The sequence below is a fragment of the Saimiri boliviensis genome, chromosome 14 (genome assembly GCF_048565385.1).
Source record: "Saimiri boliviensis isolate mSaiBol1 chromosome 14, mSaiBol1.pri, whole genome shotgun sequence".
In the NCBI taxonomy this organism is placed as follows: domain Eukaryota; kingdom Metazoa; phylum Chordata; class Mammalia; order Primates; family Cebidae; genus Saimiri; species Saimiri boliviensis.
The window spans coordinates 17,946,424-17,970,827 of record NC_133462.1 but is presented as its reverse complement, the minus strand read 5'-3'; the positions used below and the strand labels follow the sequence as shown (position 1 = coordinate 17,970,827).

Genomic DNA, 24,404 nt, shown 5'->3' with positions numbered 1-24,404 from the left:
CTCACCCTCAGGTTTTTCCTAATGTATTTGATAAACAAGGACGAGACAGAACACACAGGTCAGGTAAGAGGGTGTTAATGGGAGGACAAGGGACAGGACATGGGGCCCTTTAACATAAAACCAGTCAGCAGGTGGCAGTAAAAAGCTCCTATTAATATCAAGGGTTAGGGCTGCGACCGGGCACGGTGGCTTACGCCTGTAATCCCAGCACTTTGGGAGGCCAAGGCGGGCGGATCACTTGAGGTCAGGTGTTCAAGACCAACCTGGCCAACATGGTGAAATTCCGTCTCTACTAAAAATACAAAAATTAGCAGGGCGTGGTGGTGCATGCCTATAATCCCAGCTACTCAGGAGCTGAGGTGGGAGAATCGCTTGAACCCAGGAGGCAGAGGTTGCAGTAAGCCCAGGTTGCAGTGAGCCAAGATCACACCACTGTACTCCAGCCTGGGCAACAGAGTGATACTCTGTCTCAAAAAAATGGGTTCAGGAGAGGTGTCCTGGCTCATGCCTGTAATCCTAGCACTTTGGGAGGCCACAGTGGGAAAACTGCTTGAGACCAGACGTCCAAGACAGCCTAGGCAAGACAGAAAGACCCTGTCTCTATTAAAAAATTACCTAGGGGTGGTGGTGTGCACCTGTAGTCCCGGCTACTCTGGAGACGTGGGTGGAGGATCGCTGGAGCCCAGGAGGCTGCAGTCAACTGTGATTGTCCCACTGCATGCCAGTCTGGGCAACAGAGCAACACCCTGTCTCAAAAGATTTATATTTTCTCAAGGTCTCAAGGGTTTGAAAATGTGACCAATGGAGTCTCTCTATCCCCCAATCCTAGGAGTCTTATGTCTGGAAGATGTACCAAGAGAGATGTTGGGATTTCTTCCCAGCCGGTGATTGTTTCCGAAAGCAGTACGAGGACCAGCTTAGCTGAGACAGCCCCCCAGCTGGCCCTCCACCCCCACCCCAAGTGCCTTATTCTCACAGCAAGCCCCTTAGTCCCCAGACCTCTCCCCCTAAGGCAGCTAGGGGAGAGGTGACCTAGTACTAGAAAATAAATCTGTGCTATGCCCCCAGTATCACTGTGTTGGGTTGTTGAAGTTTTGGAGAAGTGGGCATCCAGAAATGGTTTCCCCCAAGAAAAACAAGATGACAGGGGAGGCTAAAGTCACGTTTATTGGGAGGTGAGGACATGCCATGACCACCAGTGTGCCTATGGGGGAGGCGGGTGCAAGGACTAACTCCTCACACCCCCCTAGGGGCTCATTCCTGAATGTAGAGGTTGCTGGGAGCAGTAGGATCATCCACTGGGCGTGTCTCCACTACTACAGGCCTGCAGAAGGAAGGGAGAAGTCAGTTCATTTATTCATTCCTATGTTCATTGATTCATTCATTCACACAGTAGTTAATAGAGACTGTCCCCAGCCCCATGCTGAACTATAGCAGTGAACAAGCAGATGTGGTCCCTGGCCTTGGGAAGCTCACATGCTAGAGAAGGAGGTCAACATGAATCAGTGAATTACATGAGGGCAAAATAGCATGGCATGCGTGGCAAGGAAACCTAAGCCAGATCAGCCCAGACTGCCCCAGAGAATCCACGGTGCAGCCTAAAGGAGGATTCGGAGGGAAACTGGGGAAAGGGGAGAACAGCCTGTGCAAAGCATTTGAGGCGGGAGGAAGGCTGGGACGTGGCTGGAGATGTCATGCCTTGTGAGCTGTGGCCAGGATTGAGTCTTTATCTTGAGGCCACGGGAGGATTTTTTTTTTTTTCTTTTTTGAGACGGAGTTTCGCTCTTGTTGCCCAGGCTGGAGTGCAATGGCGCGATCTCGGCTCACCGCAACCTCCGCCTCCTGGGTTCAGGCAATTCTCCTGCCTCAGCCTCCTGAGTAGCTGGGATTACAGGCACGCACCACCTTGCCCGGCTGATTTTTTGTATTTTTAGTAGACACAGGGTTTCACCATGTTGACCAGGATGGTCTCGATCTCTTGACCTCGTGATCCACCCACCCCGGCCTCCCAAAGTGCTGGGATTACAGGCATGAGCCACCGAACCCGACCAGATTTTTTTTTTTTTTTTTTTTAAGACAGGGTCTCCTTCTATCACCCAGGCTGGAGTGCCGTGGCACAATCTCGGCTCACTACAACCTCCGCCTCCCAGGTTGACGTGATTCTCCTGCCGCAGCCTCCTGAGTAGCTGGGATTACAGGCACATGCCACCATGCCCAGCAAATTTTTTTTATTTTTAGTAGAGATGGAGTTTCACCGTGTTAGGCAGGATGGTCTCCACCTCCTGACCTTGTGACCCGCCCTCCTTGGCCTCTCAAAGTGCTGGGATTACAGGAGTGAGCCACCACGTCTGGCCCACTGGAGGATTTTAATCAGTGAGAGAGTGAAACGATCAGACTTGGATTTTAAAATGACCCTTCTGGCATATTGAAAGGATACAGGGGCTAAAGTGCTTCCCACTGGCTAAATCTGAGACTATTTGGGCGCCAGTGGCTCATGCTTGTAATCTCGGCACTTTGGGAGGCCTAGGCAGGCAGATCATTTGAGGTCAGGAGTTCGTGACCAGCCTGGCCAATATGGTGAAACCCCATCTGTACTAAAAAATACAAAAATTGGGCCGGGCATGATGGCTCATGCCTGTAATCCCAGCACTTTGGGAGGCCAAGGCAGGCGGATCCTGAGGTCAAGAGATCAAGACCATCCTGGCCAAATGGTGAAACCCCGTCTCTACTTTTAAAAAATATAAAAATTGCCGGGCGCGGTGGCTCAAGCTTGTAATCCCAGCACTTTGGGAGGCCGAGGCGGGTAGATCACGAGGTCAAGAGATCGAGACCATCCTGGTCAGCATGGTGAAACCCCGTCTCTACTAAAAAATACAAAAAATTAGCTGGGCATGGTGGCGCGTGCCTGTAATCCCAGCTACTCAGGAGGCTGAGGCAGGAGAATTGCCTGAACCCAGGAGGCGGAGGTTGCGGTGAGCCGAGATCGCGCCGTTGCACTCCAGCCTGGGTAACAAGAGCGAAACTCCGTCTCAAAAAAAAAAAAAAAAAAAAAAAAATTAGCTGGGCATGGTGGTGTGTGCCTGTAGTCCCAGCTACTCAGAAGGCTGAGGCAGGAGAATTGCTTGACTCCAGGAGACAGAGGTTGCAATGAGCCGAGATCATGCCACTGCACTTGAGCCTGGTGACAGAGCAAGACTCTGTCTCAAAAAAAAAAAAATTAGCCTGGCGTGGTGGTTTATGCCTATAGTCCCAGCTACTTAGGAGGCTGAGGCAGGAGAATTGCTTAAAATCAGAAAACAGAAGTTGCAGTGAGCCGGGATCATGCCACTGCACTCCAGCCTGGTGATAGAATGTGACTCCATCTCAAATAAATAAAAACACAAAAATTAGCCAGGCATGGTGGTGAGCACCTGTAATCCCAGCGTGGGAGGCTGAGGCAGGAGGATTGCTTGAAACTGGGAGGCAGAGGTTGCAGTGAGGCAAGATCACGCCACTGCACTCCAGCCTGGGCTGACAGAGTGAGACGTCGTCTCAAAACAACAAGAAAAACAAACAAAAAACAACAAAACTAGTGGGTGAAAAAACTGATGAGAAACAACATATTTACAGACTATTTACATAGTCTTAATCTCCCTCAAAAGATGTTTATTATTACAATGAGAACAGAGGCTGGGTGCGGCAGCCTATGCCTACAAGCCCAGTGCTTGAGGAGGCCTACACAGGTGAATCACCCGAGTCCAGGAGTTCCAGACCAGGCTGAGTAACATGGCGAAACCCTGTCTCTACAAAAACTAGAAAAATAAGCCAAGTATGGTGGTCTGTGCCTGTAGTCCCAGTACCTGGGAGGTTGAGATGGGAGGATTGATTGAGCCCAGGAGGTCGAGGCTGCAGTGAGCCATGATTGCACCACTGCACTCCAGCCTGGGTGACAGAGAGAGACCCTGTCTTAAAAATAATAATAATAAAGAAAAACAAAGCAAAAAAAAAAAAAAAAACAACTTTACAGTGGAGAGAACTGGCTGATTGTACCTTAACCAAATGATCAAAGTTAATATCACCAGTAACAAGACAAACTAGTATCGTGTGTGCTTCCTGAAATGATGTGCTGAGAAAGACATCTTTCTGCGGTATTACTGCCCCAAATGCAGAACCTGGAAACCTCAAACACCAGTCAAGGAACATTCTAGAAAACAACTTCCGGCCGGGCGCGGTGGCTTAAGCCTGTAATCCCAGCACTTTGGGAGGCCGAGGCGGGTGGATCACGAGGTCAAGAGATCGAGACTATCCTGGTCAACATGGTGAAACCCTGTCTCTACTAAAAATACAAAAAATTAGCTGGGCATGGTGGCGCGTGCCTGTAATCCCAGCTACTCAGGAGGCTGAGGCAGGAGAATTGCCTGAACCCAGGGGGTGGAGGTTGCGGTGAGCCGAGATCGCGCCATTGCACTCCAGCCTGGGCAACAAGAGCGAAACTCCGTCTCAAAAAAAAAAAAAGAAAAAGAAAAAGAAAACAACTTTCCTTTACTCTTCAAACAAGCTCATGAGAGACAAAATAAGTCTGAATAATTGTTCCAGGCTAAATAATAAAGAAACATGACTCCTAAATGCAGCCTATGATATTGGACCAGAAAATATATATATTTTATCACAGGCATCACTAGGATAACTGATGAAATGTGTTTTTTGTTTTTTGGGGTTTTTTTTGAAACAGAGTCTTGCTCTGCCACCCAGGCTGGAGTGCACTGGTGTGATCTCGGCTTACTGCAACCATCGCCTCCCAGATTCAAGTGATTCTCATGCCTCAACCTCCCAACTAGCTGGGATTATAGGCACGTGCCACCACACCCAGCTAATTTTTGAATTTTTTTTTTATGCCCAAAGGGCCAGCTGAAGGCTCCCACTCATTACAAGTCTGCATTTCCATTGGGAGCAGCAGCGAATTTTTGTAGCCTGGGCAACAAGAGCAAAACTCCATCTCAATTAAACAAACTGCTGGGCATGTGGCACATGCCTGTAGTTCCAGATACTGAGTGAGCCGTGTTCCCACCACTGAGCTCCAGCTTGGGAGCACAGTGAGAAACAAAACAGAAAGAAAATGCTCCCTTGGCTGCAGTGCAGGGAGTAGACTCCAGGGGGCAGGAATGAGGCAGGGTGACCAGTTGACACCCTGTCCAGGCTAGAGATGCCTTGCTGGGGACACCTCAGAATGCTCTCTTCACATCAGAAGCCCCTCCCAGGTCCTTCTGCTCCCCGCCACCCCACAACATACCTGGGTGAGCCGAGCAGACGAAAAGTGAGGGTAGGGTCTCTCAGCTCCTGTAGCAGCTAGGGAGAAAAAGTGTGAATCTCAGTGCCTGGAAGACATCTCCACTGTGCCCCCAAACATGGCACCCTTAAAGAGAGCAAGGAGCCAGGCGCGGTGGCTCATGCCTGTAATCCCAGCGTTTTAGGAGGTCGAGGCGAGCAGATCACAAGGTCAGGAGTTCGAGACCAGCCTGGCCAATATGGTGAAACCCCATCTCTACTAAAAATACTAAAATTAGTCAGGTGTGGTGGTGGGTACCTATAATCCCAGCTACCTGGGAGGCTGAGGCACGAGAATTGCTTGGACCCAGGAGGCAGAAGTTGCAGTGAGATGCAGAGGTTGCAGTGAGCCGAGATCGTGCCACTGCACTCCAGCCTGAGCGACAGAGTAAGACGCTGTCTCAAAAATGTACATATGCCAGGCACACTGGCTCATGCCTGTAATCCCAGCACTTTAGGAGGCCGAGGCGGGCAGATCACGAGGTCAAGAGATCAAGACCATCCTGGCCAACATGGTGAAACCCCATCTCTACTAAAAATACAAAAAATTAGCCGGGCGTGGTGGTAGGTGCCTGTAATCCCAGCTACTCCTGCTGAGGCAGGAGAATTGCTTGAAACAGGAAAATGGAAGCTGCAGTGAGCCAGAATTGTGCCATTGCACTCCAGTCTGGCAATAGAGCAAGACTCTGTCTCAAAATAAATAAATAAAATATACATATGCACATGTATATTTAATATATTAATATATACATTTTTTTTTAATCCTGGGGCAAAGAAGGGGATCTGTCTGAACTGAAATGGGAAGATGCTTCCCCCCCCAGGACTTCACACTCTCAGGAGTTCTTGGAGCCCAGCTGATGAATGTGATGACTGAGGCTGGGTGACAGGGTGTGGGGCTTGGATGGAGGGGCTTACCTGATCCGAGCCTAGAGCCCACACCTGCACTCCATGCTTCCAGAAGGCCTGAAGCTGACCTCCAACCATAGCTGAGGAGAAAGCAATGCCCGTTACCCTTGGGGATCACTTGAGCACCCACCCCTGATCCTGGGCTGTCCCGTCCCTGCACAGACCCACGGCCTCCACAGCTTCTGTCATGGGGGTCTCAGGTGTGCGAAGTCCCCGGACTGGGGCCCCGTCCGGGGTCACTAGCTTCAGAGAGCCTGGAAGGGGGTAGGGAGAGGCTTTTAAGAACTGTGAGCAAGGCTTAGAGAGTCACTAAAGGACCGATCCATAAATTCAGTTTGAAAGCTATGTGGGACAGGGGCAAGGCCGAGAGGGGCTCAGGGGGTTGTAAGGAGTAAAAGTTCGGGGACAGAGATCTAGGGACCTCAGCTGGAGGGCTGGGGAGGAAGGGGAGGGAGGAGGGTTCTTACCGTCCATCAACACCATCACCATATCCTCCTCTACCTGGGTCACCTGCACTGGTCCTTTGTGCTCTGTTTGGGGGTGTGCGTTAAGGACTGACCCCACCCCGTTCCCCTTTCCCCACCACCCCCAGAAGGCCAGTACACTGCCCAATTCCCAAGCAAGTAAGCTAAACCCCGCTTACCATCCCAGCCCTTTCTCAGTTCGGTAGCGCCTCAGGCCAAGTGAAGCCCCGCCTCAAGCCCCGCCCCTCCGCACATGTGAGCTCCGCCCCCAGAAGCCACGCCCTCAGCGAGACTTCGCCCCCACTCACTGGTGCTCATCTCGCCCAGCCAGCAGGAGAGCGCGCCAAAGCGCACGGTGTGGAAGAGCACCGACTTCCCCGACCGCCCGGGGCTCACGCCGATGCACACAGAGGGCAGCTCAGAACCTGGCCCGGTCAGCAGCGCGAACACGGACAGAGGCGTCGGCAGTGGGAACAGCACCTGCTGCGGGCCGCACAGGGAGGGGCGGGCTCGGGGGTGACTCAGGACCGGGCCTCAGGAGGCGTAGCTTGGAGCCGGCCAGGGACTTCCGAACCAGGGCCCTAAGTCTTGGAGGATGCGATCTAGAAATGTCATGGGGTGCCAGGCGCGATGGCTCACGCCTATAATCCCAGCACTTTGGGAGGCCGAGGCGGGCGGATCTCCTGAGATCAGGAGTTCGAGACCAGCCTGGCCAACAGGGTGAAACCTCGTCTCTACTAAAAATGCCAAAAAATTAGCTGGGTGTGGTGGCACATGCCTGTAATCCCACTACTCCGGAGGCTGAAACATGGGAATCACTTGAATCCAGGAGGCGGAGGTTGCAGTGAGACAAGCTCAAGCCACTGCACTCCAGCCTTTGCGGCGACAAAGCAAGACTCCCTCTCAAAAAAGAGGCCGGTAATCCCAGCACTTTGGGAGGCAGAGGCGGGCAGATCACCTGAGGTCGGAAAACCAAGACCAGCCTGACCAACATAGAGAAACCCTGTCTCTACTAAAAATACAAGCGTGTGGTGCCATGCGCTTGTAACCCCAGCTACTCAGGAAGCTGAGGATGGAGAATCGCTTGAACCCGGGAGGCGGAGGTTGTGGTGAGCCGAGATGGTGCCATTGCACTCCAGCCCGGGTAATAAGAGCGAAACTCCGTCTCAAATAGAAAAAAAAAAAATGTTGGTGGGGGTGAGGCCTGGTGCGTCCGTGGAAGCGGGAGAGTGGCCTGCGAGTGGGTGTGGCTTCCATGTGGGGGCGTACCACCTTGGCAACAGCCGGGCAAGGCCCGAAAGATAGCAAAAGCTGCTTAGACACTCAAAGGGACAGGCCCTAAATGGGCACTCCTAGGAGACCCAGGGAGTGGCAGCATTGAGCCTGAGGAATAATTAGGCCCAGGTGTCAGGGGCGGAGCTTAAAGATCAGGATGGCCACAGAAGGGCGAGGCTCCAGCGCAGCCGCAAGTGGGCGGGGCCTCGGAGGATTGGGGCGGGGCCTCGACGGAGGTGGGCCTTCACGGAGCTCTCGAGAGAAGCGCAAAGGGTGCAAGGCCCTTTCCACCCACTCTTCAGAGTTTCCGGCACCCTCCGAGGCCCCCTTACCCGGACGAGCAGGAATTTGTTCATGGGCTGGTACCACTGAAGCAGGACAACGGACGTCTCCAATGCCCCGCACAGGAACGGGCCCCCAGAGCTCGAACCCTCCGCTGCGGCGTGGGCAAGGATGGGTCAGGATCAATGCCTTCTCCCCTCCTCGCCATCCTCCCACAAGGCCCACCCTACCACCATCTTCTGGGCTCTGGACACGCTACCTAAACTCTGTAACCTTCTTGGGTGGATGCAGCCCAAGCCCCGCTTCTGTCCCAGCCCCGCCCACTCTGCACACCGTGAAGCTCTCTCACCCACACAGCAAGCCCGGCAGCCTTTGGTGTCCTGGATCTTGGTGGAAACCATGTTCTTCCTGTAAAATAGGTAGGTGTGTAGCGGGGTAGGACGGCAGGAGGCAGGGGTGGGAGTGGGGGAATTATAAGGCTCTGTGGTGCCATTCATTGGGAGCTGATACCTTGCCAGTAGCCGGTGGGGGCTAATGTGAGCGATCGGGTTTCCTGCTCTGGTCTCTTTCCGTTCTAGCAGGCCCAGGATGCTATGAGAATACAGGTGGGGGGTCTTTCCTGCAGTGTGTGTGTATGTGGGGGGAAGCAGGCAGTTATAGGAGCCCATATACCACTTCATTTCCTCCATCCCTTCTCTGGGTCCCATCCCTTTGTCTGAAAATCCCAAGCCTGCAAGTTTCAAGTATTTTTCATTCATTCATTCATTTCTCACTCCACATAGATTAAAGGCCCATTGCAGCCCAGGCCTGCTGTGCTTGGCTCTGGTGAATATGATCTCTATCCCTGTGTTTGTAGCAACATCAGAAACTGTGGACATATAACCAGTCAGATGAAGTTACACATATTATAAAGTTTTAAGGCTGGGCGCGGTGGTTCATGCCTGTAATCCCAGCACTTTGGGAAGCCGAGGCAGGCAGATTACCTGAGGTCAGGAGTTTGAAACCAGTCTGACTAACATGGTGATACCCTGTCTCTACTAAAAATACAAAAATTAGCCAGGCACAGTGTTGGCCACCTATAATCTCAGGTATTCAGGAGGCTGAGGCAGGAAAATTACTTGAACCCAGTAGGCAGAGGTTGCAGTGAGCTGAGATTGCACCATTAAACTCCAGCCTGGACAACAAAGCAAGACTCTGTCTCAAAAAAAAAAAGAAAAAAAAAAAAAAATCCAGAAAGCCAGGTGTGATGGCTCACACCTGTGGTCCCAGCTACTTGGGAGGCTAAGGCACAAAAATCACCTGAACCTGGGAAGTAGAGGTTGCAGTGAGCCAAGACCATTCCACTGCACTCCAGCCTGGGCAACAGAGTGAGACTCATTGGTCTCAAAAAAAAAAAAAAAGACTAATTTAAGCCCAGGTGCAGTGATTCACGCCTGTAATCCCAACACTTTGGGAGGCCAAGGCAGCCAGATCACCTGAGGCCAGGAGTTTGAGACCAGCCTGGCCAACATGGTAAAACCCCATCTCTACTAAAAATACAAAACGTAGCTGGGTGTGGTGGTGCACACCTGTAATCCCAGCTACTTGAGAGGCCGAGGCATGAGAATCACTTGAACCCAGGAGGCAGAGGTTGCAGTGAGCCGAGATCGTGCCACTGCACTCCATACAGCCTGGGCAACAGAGCAAGACTGTCTCAAAAAAAAAAAAAAAAAAAAATGGCTAATTTATTGTAGACACTACCTCAAAGCTGACTTGAGAGGTGAGGACTACTGTGAACCCCATTTTACAGATGGAGAAACTGAGGCTTGGGGAGCACAGTGAAAAAGTGGCTGGGATTTGAACCTAGGGCTTTGTTACCAGGGAGTCTAAGTTTTTTTTTTCAGCTGTGCCCATCTACTTCCCAGCCCCCAAACCCTTGACCCCTTAACCTCTGACCCCATCCCACCCACTGCCCACAGCCAGACCTGAGAGAGACATGAGAACGTTGTTGATGGAGTACACCCACGTAGTCCGGCTAGAAAAGAGCTGCAGGGAAGTGGGAGACACGGCTCTGGTGACACCCCAGCAACCCCCGACTCCAGCCCCTGCCCTTGCTCTAGCCCGGTATGGTTCCTCACCATCTCCAGCGTGGCCTCCTGGTCATTCCGATTCAGGATGAAGATGCCTTCCTCTGCCCCCAGGAGCAGGTGCTGGTCTGGAGGCACAGACAAGGATGCTGGAACCGACATCATCCTGTGGCCTCCCGGATCCCCACCTGTCTGACCTTAAACACTGGCACTCTGGCACCAGTTCTGACCCTCTCCTCTTTCTCCAAACCAATACTCCCAGCCTCTGTTTTCCCAAACAAACCCAGAGCGGACAATCCCTCAAGCCAGTCTCATTCTTCCTCCCTTTGACTACCCATGTTCTGGTGGTTTCTTTCTAATTTTTATTTATTTGTTTTTTTGAGATGGAGTTTCGCTCTAGTTGCCCAGAATGGAGTGCAATGGTATGATCTCTGCTCACCGAAACCTCTGCCTCTTGGGTTCAAGTGATTCTCTTGCCTCAGCAACCCAAGTAGCTGGCATTACAGGCAAGCACCACCATGCCCAGCTAATTTGGTATTTTTAGTATAGACAGGGTTTCTCCATGTTGGTCAGGCTGGTCTCGAACTCCTGACCTCAGGTAATCCGCCTGCCTCCGCCTCCCAAAGTGCTGGGATTACAGGCATGAGCTACCATGCCTGGCCAATCCATCTTTTTTACTTTTAGTAGAGACAGGGTTTCACCATATTAGTCAAGCTGATCTTGAACTCCTGACCTCAAGTGATCCACTCCCTCAGCCTCCCAAAGTGCTGGGACTACAGGCGTGAGCCACTGCACCTGGCTGCCCTCTGCGCATCTTTGATCACCAAATCCTGAGTGTAACAAGCTCCGCCCCTGTTTCAGCCTGGCCACGCCCTGTCCCCATTAAGCTCCTCCCCCTCCCTGCCTTTTTGCCGTATATAGGCTCCTCCCCATCCCGACTTTTGCTCCCCCATTCCCTGCAGGATCTCCCTGACCCTCCCGAATGCCCACCCTTAGTGGAGGGGTGTGTCCAGGCGGCTGTGCTGTGGATCCGGAGGGGACAGCCATTGAATAACTTTACCAGAAGGGCGCATCCCTGGGCAGGCCGCGGCGGAGCCCGGCAGCAGATCCAGCAAAGAGAGCAGAGAACAGGAAGGAACAGTGGTTAAGACTCTGCAGCAAGAGTGTCAGGGTTCAAATCCTACCTCTTGCCGGGCCCGGTGGCTCAAGCCTGTAATCCCAGCACTTTGGGAGGCCGAGGCGGGTGGATCACGAGGTCGAAAGATCAAGACCATCCTGGTCAACATGGTGAAACCCCGTGTCTACTAAAAATACAAAAAACTAGCTGGGCATGGTGGTGCGTGCCTGTAATCCCAGCTACTTAGGAGGCTGAGGCAGGAGAATTGCCTGAGCCCACGAGGCGGAGGTTGCGGTGAGCCGAGATTGCGCCATTGCACTCCAGCCTGGCTAACAAGAGCGAAACTCCGTCTCAAAAAAAAAAAAAAAAAAAAAATCCTACCTCTTACCTTGACATAATTTCCCATAATCTACCTCTGTTATATACTTTTTGATATATTGAGTTTTCTCTTCAGTTTATTTTTTTTCTTTTTTTTAGTTTTTCTTACACTATTCTAAATCATCATTTTTGTTGTTGTTGTTGTTGTTGTTGTTGTTTTTTGAGACAGAGTTTCGCTCTCGTTACCCAGGCTGGAGTGCAATGGCGCGATCTCGGCTCACCGCAACCTCCGCCTTCTGAGTTCAGGCAATTCTCCTGCCTCAGCCTCCTGAGTAGCTGGGATTACAGGCACGCGCCACCATGCCCAGCTAATTTTTTTGTATTTTTAGTAGAGACGGGGTTTCACCATGTTGACCAGAATGGTCTCGATCTCTTGACCTCGTGATCCACCCGCCTCGGCCTCCCAAAGTGCTGGGATTACAGGCATGAGCCACCGCGCCTGGCTTTTTTTCTTTTTTTTTTTAAGACAGTCTCACTCTGTTGTCCAGGCTGGAATGTAATGACATGATCTCAGCTCACTGTAACCTCTGCTTCCCAAGTTCAAGTGATTCTTCTTCTTCTTCTTCTTTTTTTTTTTTTATAAAGATGGGGTTTCACCATGATAGCCAGGCTGGTCTTAAACTCCTGACCTCAGGTGATCCACCCACCTCGGCCTCCCAAAGTGCTAGGATTACAGGCGTGAGGCACCCCGCCTGGCTCAAGTGATTCTTGTGCCTAAGCCTTCTGAGTATCTGGGACCACAGGTATAAGCCACCATAGCCAGCTAATTTTTGTATTTTTAGTAGAGATGGGGTTTTGCCATATTGTCCAGGCTGGTCTTGAACTTCTGGCCTCATGTGATCCAACTGCCTCAGCCTCCCAATGTGCTAGGATTACAAGTGTGAGCCACCTTGCCCAGCCATCAGTTTTGTTTTTGAAGATGGAGTCTCACTCTGTCACCAGCCTGGAGTGCAGTGGCACAATCTTGGTTCACTGCATGCAAACTCTGCCTTCTAGGCTCGAGCAAGTCTTCTCAGCCTCCCAAGTAGCTGGGATTACAGGTGCATGCCACCACACCTGACCCAGGTTGGAGTACAGTGGCAAGATCATGGCTCACTGCAACCTCTGCCTGCTGAGTTCAAGCGATTCTCCTGCCTGAGCCTACTGAGTAGCTGGGACTACAGGCATGCGCCACGATGCCCAGCTAATTTTTTGTATTTTTAGTAGAGACGTGGTTTCACCATGCTGACCAGGCTGGTCGCGAACTCCTGACCTCTTGATCCACCCACCTAAGCCTCCCAAAGTGCTGGGATTACAAGCATGAGCCACCGCACCCTTCCTCAAATACCCTTTTAAACATTTTTTTTTTTTTTTTTTTAAGCCAGGCACAGGTCAGTGTCGGGCACAGAGAAGTGTTCAACAAATGTCACCTGTTACTGTCAGTCCTGCCGGCCCCTCCTCACCCCACCAGGCAGCCCTGTTCACAGGTTCGAGTCCTCAGCAGAGTTGAACCTCACCTTTCTCTTCATCTTTTCCTTCTTGGGGGGCAGGAGTGGGGGCTTATCAAGCTCCCGGGAGGGTGGGTTCCAGAGTGAGGGTTCTGAGAAGGGTTAGGCAAAAATCAGCCCCCAATGCCCCCCACCCCTTCCCACCCTCCACCCCAGCCTGTCCCATTACCTGAATGGGCGGTGAGATGGAGGCTGCTGGTGGATGGGGAAGGCCCAGGACGGGGGCTGTGTGGTGGGGGCCCACTGGCACATCGGACAAGCACCCCCGGGCTCAGCTGCCCATCATCCCCTATACCTCCAGGACCCTCGTCTGAGGGAGAACGGAACTTGGGCTTTGGAGACAGGAACGGAGTGTGGGGAAATACATCAGATGATCTCAGAGAGGGCACCCTTTTGCAACTCCAGTCCCTGCCTCCACTAGAACTGAAAGCCATGGCTCTGACCCTCCCCACAACATCCTGCCCCCCTCCAGCCTTCCCCTGACACCCCCAGCCCGGACATCAACACACTCTGGAAACTAACGGGTGAATGCTGGATACAGCAGGGGCTTCCTGGGACCAGCTACTGACCAGTGTCCAAGAGGCTAAATATTTTGAATCCCACCCTGAGGTTGAGGGATGCCACTTCCAGATGCCAATGTAGCTATCACCCTGGTCTCCCCGATTCCCTACCCTGGAGAGCCCATTATCCCAGCATCTAAGGACCTGGCCTGCTGGCCCCCAGCAGCCCTGAGGCCCCATCCTCCCAGCTCTGGCCCAGGGCCTTACCTTGGGGGGCAGTGGAGGAGGTGTGTCCTCTGCAAGGGTGGGGCTGAAACACAAAGATGGGCTAAATCGCCGGGGGCCTGGGAAACAAGGACTCGGGGAAGATGGTGTGGTTCTGGGCTGGAGGCCTGGGACTGGGGTTTGAGGTGAGGAGGCTTAACGGTGACTGATTCTGGCTGGAGCTGAGAATTAAAGGATTAATAACCAGGCCGAACATGGTGGCTCATGCCTATAATCACAGCACTTTGGGAGGCCAGGGCAGGAGGATGGCTTGAGCCCAGGAGTTTGAGACCGGCCTGGACAGCATAGTGAGATGCTGTCTCTACAACAAAATTAAAAATCAGCCAGGCGTGTTAGGGAGCACCTGTGGCCCCAGCTACTCAGGAGGCTGAAGTGGGAGGATCGCTTGAGCCTGGGAGGTTGAGGCTGCAGTGAGCCGTCATTGCACCCCTGCACTCAGCCTGGGTGCCAAAGCAAATCGTGAGTTTGAGACCAGCCTGGACAACATAGTCAGACTCCATCTCTACAAAAAATGATTAGCTTGTCTCAAAAAATAGGATGAATAACAGTAACAGCAGCTCTTGGAGGCGGATTGCGGACAGTGGCATCTTTACACCACCCTAGTGACACAGGTGACATTAGCGCTGTGGCCCAGCTCTCCCTGTGCTGGCCCCACACACAGGCTGTCACACATGATGGGTGGAGCGAGTGCACGTGCCTGGAGCCTGAGTCTGCCTGTGGACTGGGAAACATGGGGGCCTGGGCTGACTGTTGGGTCTGGATCTGGAGCTCGGTGTCTGGCCTTGGGGAAATTTCCAGCTGCCAAGGTTCAGCCTGAGAGTAGGCAAAAAGTCAGGAAAAGCTGAGGGCTGGGTCTGATGGCTGGGGTGTGTCTGGGGTGAGAGTGACATGTGGGAGGAGTTTCAGACTAGGATGTTGCTGAGGGTCCACGGTCATGCAGGATAGGTTGGGTCGAGTCAGAGATTGGAGCAGCAGTACATTCTAGAAGGAACTGGGGTCAGCTCTGGGGTAGAGAGCGAGTGGAGGTGCTGACATTGGGGTTCAGGTCAAAGATTGTATAACAAGGTAGAAGGGGCTGGGCGCGGTGGCTCACGCCTATAATCCCAGCACTTTGGAGGTCACGGCGGGCAGATCACGAGGTCAAGAGATTGAGACCATCCTGGCCAACATGGTGAAAACCTTTCCCTACTAAAAAAAGCAAAAATTAGCTGGGCATGGTAGCATGCGCCTGTAGTCCCAGCTACTCGAGAAGCTGAGGCAGGAGAATTGCTTGAACCCAGAAGACAGAGGTCGCGGTGAGCCGAGATTGCACCACTGTACTCCAGCCTGGGTGACAGAGCGAGGCTCCATTTCAAAAAAAAACAAAAAACAAAAAACCAGAAGGTAGAAGGAAGGTAGGAGCTGGAGCTGGGATCAGGGTTGGGCGTCAGGGGTTGGAGGTGAAGGGTTAAGGGAGGTGGGGTTAGGGAACTGAGGGTCTGGTGAGGACTCAGGGCTCAGGGCTAGAAGACGGGCACGGGTGCAGTGTGGTCAGGAGTAGAGCAAAGGTCATGTCGGGGGCTTATAGGAAGGTGGGGGCTGTGGTGGGGCCTGCCGAGCTGCAGGCAGGGCCTCACTTACATGTCCACGTCGTCATAGTCATCATCGGACGACTCAGACAGTTGCTTCCTGAAGGGTGACAGGTATGAGCCTTGGGGGCCTGGCACACACCCCAGACCCTCACTGCCCTCCCTGGGGTCCCTGACCTGGGGCTGCTGCTCTTGAGGTCTCTGGTGGGCTGTAGGTGAGCCTATGGAGTAGGAAAAGGGTCAGCAGAGGCCTCAGGGAAGCAGGGGGTGTGGCGGGGAGTGGAGGGCAACATCTCACCGTGTTGGCTGGAGGTCTGGTCTCTACTCCTCGGAGCTTCCTGAACTCCATGTGCCGCCCTAGGGTGGATAGGGGGAGATAGCCCACAGTGAGCTGGGGGCAAGGGGTAGTGAGACGACTTTAAGAACAGAAAGAGTAGAATTGAGGGATTTGCCGTCAGGATCTTAGGGACTGCAAAGGATCACAGGAAACTGTCCCTTTCAGAGAGGGGTCTTAGTTTACAAGGGTCTCATTTGGGGGTCAAGTTTGGGATGAAGACCGGGTGCAGTGGCTAACGCCTATAATCCCAGGACTTTGGAAGGCTGAGGCGGGCAGATCGCTGGAGCCCATGAGTTTGAGATCAGCCTGGACAACACGGCGAGACCCCATCTCTACAAAAAATGATTAAAAATTAGCCAAGTGGCCAGGCAAGGTGGCTCAAACCTGTAATTCCAACACTTTGGGAGGCTGAGGTGGGTGGATCACCTGAGGTCAGGAGTTCGAGACTAATCTAGCCAACATGGTGAATCCCTGTCTCTATTGAAAACACAAAAATTAGGCCAGGTGCGGTAACTCACACCTGTAATCCCAGCACTTTGGGAGGCCAAGGCAGGCGGATCATGAGGTCAAGAGATCGAGACCATCCTGGCCAACATGGTGAAACCCCATCTCTACTAAAATACAAAACTTAGCTGGGCATGGTGGCACGCAGCTGTAGTCCCAGCTACTTGGGAGGCTTAGGCAGGAGAATTGATTGAACCCAGGAGGCAGAGGCTGCAGTGAGCTGAGATCGTGCCACTGGACTCCAACCTGGCGCCTGGTGACAGAACAAGACTCTGTCTCAAAAAAAAAAAAAAAAAAGAAAGAAAGAAAGAAAGTATAAAAATTAGCTGGACATCGTGGTGTGCACCTATAATCCCAGCTATTCAGGTGGCTGAGGCAGGAGAATCACTTGAACCTAGAAGACAGGTTGTTCTCAGCCACAATTACACCACTGCACTCCTGGGCAACAGAGTGAGACTCCATCTCAAAAAAAAAAAAAAAAAAATTAGCCAAGTGTGGTGGATAAGCCTGTAGTCCCAGCTACTGAGGAGGCTGAGATGGGAGGATTGCTGGAGCCCAAGAAGTTTGAGGCCGCAGTGAGTTGTGATCATGCCACTGCACTCCAGCCTGGACGACAGAGCAAGACCTTGTCACAAAAAAAATCAAGTAAGATTTGAGATCAGGGGCCGGGCGCAGTGGCTCAAGCCTGTAATCCCAGCACTTTGGGAGGCCGAGGCGGGTGGATCACAAGGTCGAGAGATCGAGACCAACCTGGTCGACATGGTGAAACCCCGTCTCTACTAAAAATACAAAAAATTAGCTGGGCATGGTGGCACGTGCCTGTAATCCCAGCTACTCAGGAGGCTGAGGCAGGAGAATTGCCTGAACCCGGGAGGCGGAGGTTGCGGTGAGCCGAGATCGTGCCATTGCACTCCGGCCTGGGTAACAAGAGCGAAACTCCGTCTAAAAAAAAAAAAAAAAAAGATTTGAGATCAGGAAGTTGGGGGCTCACTATAATTACAGTGTTTATTTTCAGGATCCATTTGGGTATCGAGGTTCTGATGAGATTTCTGAGGTCTCCCTGGGGACTCTATGGTCATCTTCTTTTTTCTTTTTCTTTTTTTCTTCTTTTTTTTTGAGATGGTCTCACTCTTGTCACCCAGGCTGGAGTGCAGTGATGTGATCTTGGCTCACTGTAACCTCCACCTCCCACGTTCAAGTGATCCTCCCACCTCAGCCTTCCAAGTAGCTGGGACTACAGGTGTGTACTACCAAGCCTGGCTAATTTTTGTATTTTTAGCAGAAACGGGGTTTCACCAAGTTACCCAGGCTGGTCTCAACCTCCTGACGTCAAACAGTCCACCCACCTTGGCCTCCCAAAGTGCTAGGATTACAGGCGTGAGCCACCGCACCCAGCCTCTACAGTAATTTTATAGGTCAGGTGCTGATGAGATTGGGTCTGCTATAGGATCAGATGATGCTGAGGGTCTCTGGTGGTCTGATGGTAAGGGAAGGGGGTCTCTTAGGTCTATTATAGGGTCAGGTGTCCCCGAACATAAGGATTCTCTACTCACGACAGCAGTCTGCATCAGGGATCCCCAGAGAGCTGGAGCGGTGTGTGGATCTGATCCGCCGGGGGACGGCAGGGGGTAGCTGGGCAGAGGGGCAGCCACGTCAGGGCTCAGAACCCCAAAGCAGCCCCCCTACCCTGCCAGGGGTCCATCTGCTCTCTTGTAACCCTCTGGGCACACAGCCTTGTATACCAAGTTCCCCATCTTCCCACCCTGCTTTCCGCCTGAGAGAGGTGGCAGGAAGCCACTCCTGGCAGCGGGCACAGCCTGAGAAAGACCAAGAGGTCCCCAGTGCTCTTGTCAGCCAAGGCTCTCACCTCGGGCTCCTCGTCCTCAATGTCTCCGATGGTGGGTCCTTTCCCAGGATTCTTCAGTTTGTCAAGAAGATCTAGGATGAGGCCTCGGTTCAGCCCAGGCTGGGATACCAGTTGATGCTGGGGGAGGGAAGAGGTGACCGTGTCCAGAGGGCTGGTGTGGACAAACAGGGCTAGTGGAGGGCCTTGGGGATGGGTTAAAGGAATCTGGGCAGGAGAAGGAGCCAGTGGAGGGAGAGGATGGGGAAATCCAGGGAACTCAAGAGGCCTGAGGGAATTTTTTTTTTTTTTTTTTTTAGACAGTCTTGCTGTCTCCCAGGCACAATCTCAGCTCACTGCAACCCCATCTCATGGGCTTAAGCGATTCTCCTCCCTCAGTCTCCTGAGTATCTGTGATTAGAGGCTCGTGCCACCATGCCCAGCTAATTTTTTTTTTTTTATACAGGGTCTCACCCTGTCACCCAGGCTGGAGTATAGTGGTGCTATCTCAGCTCACTATGGCCTCCGCCTCCTGGACTCAAGCGATTCTCTCACCTCAGCCTCCCAAGTAGCTGGGATTACAGGCATGCATCACTACACTTGGCTAATTTTTGTATTTTTCCTAGAGATGGGTTTTCACCATGTTGGCCAGGTTGGGGTTGAACTTCTGACCTCAAGTGATCCACCTGCTTCAGCCTCCCAAAGTGCTGGGATTACAGGGATGAGCCACCAGGCCCAGCCAGCCTGGGGGATTCTAAGAAGTTTCAAGGAATTAGAAGAATTTAGGGTTCTCAGAGTGGGGCTGGGAGAATTCCAGAGTTGTCTTGGAAGAGACAGTGGTTCCCCAGGGATTCAAGAGGACACCCAGGAACAAGTCTTGAATTCCTTGGGAATTTGTGAGTTCCAGCAACTCAGGGGATCGGGGAAAGGTCTGGAGTATAATCCAGAGTGTCTCTGGTGGTGGGGGCTAGTCCTGCGAAGTTCTGAGGCACTAGGGACTTTAGAAAAGCCTCAGGAGCTCCGTGGAACAAAGTTATCCATATCCTCGGATACGAGGTACATGAATCGCTCGAACCCGGGAGGCGGAAGTTGCAGTGAGCCAAGATCGTGCCACTGCACTCCAGCCTGGGCAACAAGAGCAGGAGTCCATCTCAGGAGCTGTGGAAGGCCCCGGGGAATCCTGGGCTGGTGGTCTGGGGGTGCTTCCTGGGGAAGGGAGGGTTACACTGAGCATCTTGGTGGCGCCAGGTCGTTTCTTGGGGCTTTTAGTCAGGGTGACTTTGATGAAGTTGTGGAAGGCAGCCGACCTTGGGAAGAAAAAGCCAGGTTCTGGGTGAGGGGACCAGAGACCCTCCCATCAGGCCACCCAGTCCCAGCCCTGCCCTCGCTCCCCCTCCCTCCTGTCACCCTCTCATACCATTTGCCTTTTTCCTTCAGTCGGGGAGGCTGGTAGCCACTCTTGGTCATGAGGAAGAGAACTCTAGAATGGTAGGGAAAGGACATGGGGTTCAGACCCTCAAGGGGGCCAGACCTCGTGGCTTGAGGGGTTCCTAGCAGCACTGAGGTCAGCAGAGGGCAAAGTGAGAAACAGAATGGAAGTGAGTTGCGGGTTTTGCGGTGCACCGGGGTGCCCCTCCTAAGGGAAACCACCTATGTCGGACGGAGCTACGGTGAGGCCAGGTGCAGTGGCTCAGGCCCATAATCCCAGCACTTTGAGGGGCCAAGGTGGGAAGACAGCTTGAGCCCCGGAGTTGGAGACCAGCTGGGGCAACATAATGAGACCCTCATCTCTACAAAAAAAAAATTTTTTTAATAGCTGGGTGTGGCAATGCTCGCCTGTAGGACCAGCTACGTGGGAGGCTGAGGCAGGAGGATCATTTGAGCCCCAGCATCCAAGGCTGAAGTGAGGGACCATCATGGCGCTGCATTCCAGACTGGGTGACTCAGTGAGATCCTTTCCCTAAAAATAATGACAGTTGGCCGGGTGCGGTGGCTCACACCTGTAATCCCAGCACTTTGGGAAGCCGAGGCGGATGGATCACGAGGTCAAGAGATCAAGACTATCCTGGCCAACAGAGTGAAACCCCCTCTCTACTAAAATATAAAATTAGCTGGGCACAGTAGCACAAACCTGTAGTCCCAGCTACTCGGGAGGCTGAGGCAGGAGAATTGCTTGAACCCGGGAGGCAGAGGTTGCAGTGAGCCAAAATCTGCCATTGCACTCCAGCCTAGGTAACAGAGCAAGACTCCATCTCAAAAAAATAAAAAAATAAAATAAAATACAAAAAAATAAATTACCGGGCACAGTGGCTCACACCTGTAATCCTAGCACTTTGGGAGGCCGAGGTGGGCGGATCACCTGAGGTCAGGAGTTCAAGACCAGCCTAGCCATTATGGTGAAACCCCATCTTGAAAAAATAAATAAATAAATTGAATTAAATTTTATTTATTTATTATTTACTTTTTTTCTTTTTTTTGAGACAGAGTGTCGCTCTTGTTACCCAGACTGGAGTGCAATGGCACGATCTCGGCTCACCGCAACCTCCGCCTCCTGGGTTCAAGCAATTCTCCTGCCTCAGCCTCCTGAGTAGCTGGGACTACAGGCACGCACCACCATGCCCAGCTAATTTTTTGTATTTTTAGTAGAGACGGGGTTTCACCACGTTGACCAGGATGGTCTCGATCTCTCGACCTCATGATCCACCCGCCTCGGCCTCCCAAAGTGCTGGGATTACAGGCTTGAGCCACCAGCGCCCGGCCTATTATTTACTTTTAAGAGATGGGGTTTCACCATGTTGGCCAAGATGATCTTGATCTTTTTTTTTTTTTTTTTTTTTTTTGAGATGGAGTTTCGCTCTTGTTACCCAGGCTGGAGTGCAATGGCGCGATCTCGGTTCACCACAACCTCCGCCTCCTGGGTTCAGGCAATTCTCCTGCCTCAGCCTCCTAAGTAGCTGGGATTACAGGCATGTGCCACCATGCCCAGCTAATTTTTTTGTATCTTTAGTAGAGACGGGGTTTCGCCATGTTGACCAGGATGGTCTCGATCTCTTGACCTCGTGATCCACCCGCCTCAGCCTCCCAAAGTGCTGGGATTACAGGCTTGAGCCACCGCGCCCAGCTGATCTCGATCTCTTGACCTCATGATCCACCCACCTCAGCCTCCTAAAGTGCTGGGATTACAGGTGTGAGCCACCACACCCAGCCAAATTAAATTAAATTTTAAAAATAAAGCTGAGGCACATGCTAAGGTAGGCTCAAGTGGCAGTCCCTGAATTGGGCGTTCCTGATGTGGAAGGCAGAAGCTGAGGTGGCTTCAGGCCAGGGCTGGGCAGGATCTCTGGGCCTGGGGACCCCACGCCAGCCTACCTGAGAGGGTGCACATCGAAGAGCGGTGGCTGTAGCTCTGCCAGCTCAATGGCCGTGATGCCCAGGGACCAGATGTCACACAGTTCATTGTATCCTCCCTTCAGGGCCACGGCTGCCACTTCTGGAGCCATCCTGGGGGCAGACATGCTCAGAGAGCCAGAGGAAGCATGGGGACAGGAAAGGGGAGGAGGGGCAGAGAAGGAGAAGGAGCTGAGGGGAGACGCAGCACACAGAGAGTCAGACGGAGAGACAGAGGGATAGGAGTAAAGACGGACAGAGGCAGATGAAGACAAAGACGCAGGCCGGGTGCCATGGCTCTTGCCTGTAATCCCAGCACTTTGGGAGGCTGAACAAGGAGGATGGCTTAGGCCAAGAAGTTTGAGACCAGCCTGGGCAACTTATCAAGACCCCATCTCAGCTGGGCGCAGTGGCTCATGCCTGTAATTGCAGCACTTTGGGAGGCTGAGGTGAGCAGATCATCTGATGTCAGAAGTTCAAGACCAGCCTGCTCAATGTGGTGAAACGCTGTCTCTACTAAAAATACAAAAATTAGCCAGGCATGGTGGCATGTGTCTATAATCCCAGCTACTCAGGAGGCTGAGACCAGAGAATTGCTTGAACCTGGGAGGTGGAAGTTGCAGTCAGCTGAGATCATGCCCCTGCAGTCCAGCCTGGGTGACAGGGCAAAACTCCGTCTGAAGGAACAATAACAAAAAAAGCCCATCTCTACACAATTTTTGAAAATTAGCCAGGTGTCATGCTGCACACCTGTGGTCCCAGCTACTTGGGAGGCTAAGGTAGGAGGATCTCCTGAATCCAAGAGTTCTAGGCTACAGTGAGCCTTGATTGTGCCTCTGCGATCCAGCCTGGGCCACAGAGTAAGACACTGAATCTAAAATCAAACAAACAAAAAGATAGCAAGGCAGAGACAGAGAGTAAGAGAGACAGAGCGAAGAGACAGACAATGAGAGAGAGAGAGTGAAGAGACAGAGTGAGAGAGACAGAATGAAGAGACAGACAGTGAGAGAGACAGAGGGAAGAGACAGAGAGTGAGAGAGACAGAGCGAAGAGACAGAGAGTGAGAGAGAGCGAAGAGACAGAGAGTGAGAGAGACAGAATGAAGAGACAGACAATGAGAGAGACAGAGCGAAGAGACAGAGAGTGAGAGAGACTGAACAAAGAGACAGAGAATGCTACAAACTGAGCTACAGGAAAAAGACAGAAATGGGTATGGAGGGACAGAGAAATCAACATAAAAATCAACACAATCACCAAGAGGAACAGGCAGAAAGAGGCACAAAGAGAGAGAGAGAAATGGAAAACTCAAGAGAGACCCAGAGAGAACGAAAGAATCTCCAGTGGAGAAAGGAAGAGACAGGGGCACGAAGCCAGGAAGGAGGTTCCCAGGGAACCAGGTGGGAAAAGCCACTGGCCCGCACTCCACCCCTAGCTGCCCGCTGGGCGCCCCTCACCAGTAGGGTGTCCCAATGAAAGAGAGGCGTCTGGCCAGTGTTGCCCCGATCTGGGCCGAGATGCCAAAGTCAGCTGGAAGCAGAGGGAGACACAGTGATCTGGGGTCCACTGTGCCTCCGGCCCCACAATCAGCCCCACTGCCCAACCCCTAGCCTTACTCACCCAATCTGACCTCCCCAGCATCATTGATGAGGATGTTAGCTCCCTGGGAATGAGAGGGGATATGGGAGGCTGCAGAGACTCTTTCCCCAGCCCAGTGCTACCCCACCCCACCCACCCCACCCCACAGCTCAAACTACCCTGATCCCTGAGCTCCCCAAATGCCACTCCCATCTCCTGGGCCCCACCCCCAAACAGCACCCCTGTAACCCCAGACCACCTTGATGTCCCGGTGTATCTTCTTCTGTGAATGCAGATAGGCCAGTCCCTGGGATAAGGTTGGACAAGGGCGCTGTGAGTGTCTGGGGGCTGGAGTGGGGCCCAACCCCACCCAAGAATCCCCAGGCCTCTCCTCACCTGGAGCACTTCCCGGCAGACATAGCTAATCTGGAGCTCTGACAAGGAGCCTGTCACTGCAAAGGTCACCCCGGCCAGGCCAGGCATTGGATGGAGCCGGGGAACCTGGGCTGGGGAGTCCTGCCCCCCCACACCAGCTAAGAGGGTGCCACAGGGACATGGGAAGCAGGATGGGATCAGGGGAAGGGGGAGATGGTGGGGTGGTCAGTGACAGAGAGAGGCAGTGATGCAAATAAGAGAGGCCAATAGGCCAGGTGCGGTGGCTCACACTGGTAATCCCAGCACTTTGGGAAGCCGAGGCACGCGGATCACTTGAGGTCAGGAGTTCAAGACCAGCCTGGCCAACATGGTAAAACCTTATCTCTACTAAAGATATAAAAATTAGCCAGGCATAGTGGTACATGCCTGTAATCCCAAGTACTCAGTAGGCTGAGGCAGGATAATTGTCTCAACCCTGTAGGCAGAGGTTGCAGTGAGCTGAGATCATACCACCGCACTCTAGTCTGCGCAACAGAGCAAGACTCCATCTCAAAAAAATAAAAAAGAAAGTAAAAATATAGCCGGGTGCTGTGGCTCATGCCTGTAATCCCAGCACTTTGGGAGGCTGAGGCAGGCAGATCACAAGGTCAGGAGTTCAAGATCAGACTGACCGACATGATGAAACCCCGTCTCTACTAAAAAACAACAACAAAAAAAGATTAGCTGGGCGTGGTGGCACGCACCTGTAATC

The 24,404-nt window shown here is 52.5% G+C and overlaps 2 protein-coding genes across 6 annotated transcripts in view; one reads left to right on the top strand and one right to left on the bottom strand.

Annotated features, from left to right (window-relative positions):
• The window catches only part of RYR1 (ryanodine receptor 1), a 160,021-nt gene extending 154,013 nt beyond the window's left edge, over positions 1–6,008 (top strand). For 4 of the 5 annotated variants that reach the window (XM_039465526.2, XM_039465523.2, XM_039465524.2 and 1 more), the window contains 2 exons: positions 12–63; positions 830–1,070. In XM_039465526.2, coding sequence (XP_039321460.2) covers positions 12–63; positions 830–925 — 148 coding nt within the window. In that variant the 3' untranslated portion in view covers positions 926–1,070. Of the gene's footprint in view, positions 1–11; positions 64–829; positions 1,071–4,148 lie in introns of those variants that run through there. The other variant, XM_039465527.2, reaches the window with a different exon arrangement.
• Positions 1,121–24,404, bottom strand: part of MAP4K1 (mitogen-activated protein kinase kinase kinase kinase 1) — a 28,092-nt gene continuing 4,808 nt past the window's right edge. The window contains exons 5-31 of the mRNA XM_003937449.3: positions 23,675–23,730; positions 23,538–23,585; positions 23,321–23,363; positions 23,158–23,230; positions 21,686–21,817; positions 19,734–19,796; positions 19,542–19,623; positions 18,341–18,457; positions 18,027–18,105; positions 15,931–15,989; positions 15,810–15,853; positions 15,685–15,732; positions 14,047–14,089; positions 13,449–13,611; positions 13,289–13,371; positions 11,288–11,372; positions 10,349–10,425; positions 10,196–10,256; positions 8,742–8,850; positions 8,581–8,639; positions 8,282–8,385; positions 6,983–7,157; positions 6,678–6,740; positions 6,375–6,464; positions 6,220–6,290; positions 5,270–5,325; positions 1,121–1,324 (exon numbers count right to left, since the gene is read on the bottom strand). Coding sequence (XP_003937498.1) covers positions 1,255–1,324; positions 5,270–5,325; positions 6,220–6,290; positions 6,375–6,464; positions 6,678–6,740; positions 6,983–7,157; positions 8,282–8,385; positions 8,581–8,639; positions 8,742–8,850; positions 10,196–10,256; positions 10,349–10,425; positions 11,288–11,372; positions 13,289–13,371; positions 13,449–13,611; positions 14,047–14,089; positions 15,685–15,732; positions 15,810–15,853; positions 15,931–15,989; positions 18,027–18,105; positions 18,341–18,457; positions 19,542–19,623; positions 19,734–19,796; positions 21,686–21,817; positions 23,158–23,230; positions 23,321–23,363; positions 23,538–23,585; positions 23,675–23,730 — 2,153 coding nt within the window. The 3' untranslated portion in view covers positions 1,121–1,254. The remainder of the gene's footprint in view (positions 1,325–5,269; positions 5,326–6,219; positions 6,291–6,374; positions 6,465–6,677; positions 6,741–6,982; positions 7,158–8,281; positions 8,386–8,580; positions 8,640–8,741; positions 8,851–10,195; positions 10,257–10,348; positions 10,426–11,287; positions 11,373–13,288; positions 13,372–13,448; positions 13,612–14,046; positions 14,090–15,684; positions 15,733–15,809; positions 15,854–15,930; positions 15,990–18,026; positions 18,106–18,340; positions 18,458–19,541; positions 19,624–19,733; positions 19,797–21,685; positions 21,818–23,157; positions 23,231–23,320; positions 23,364–23,537; positions 23,586–23,674; positions 23,731–24,404) is intronic.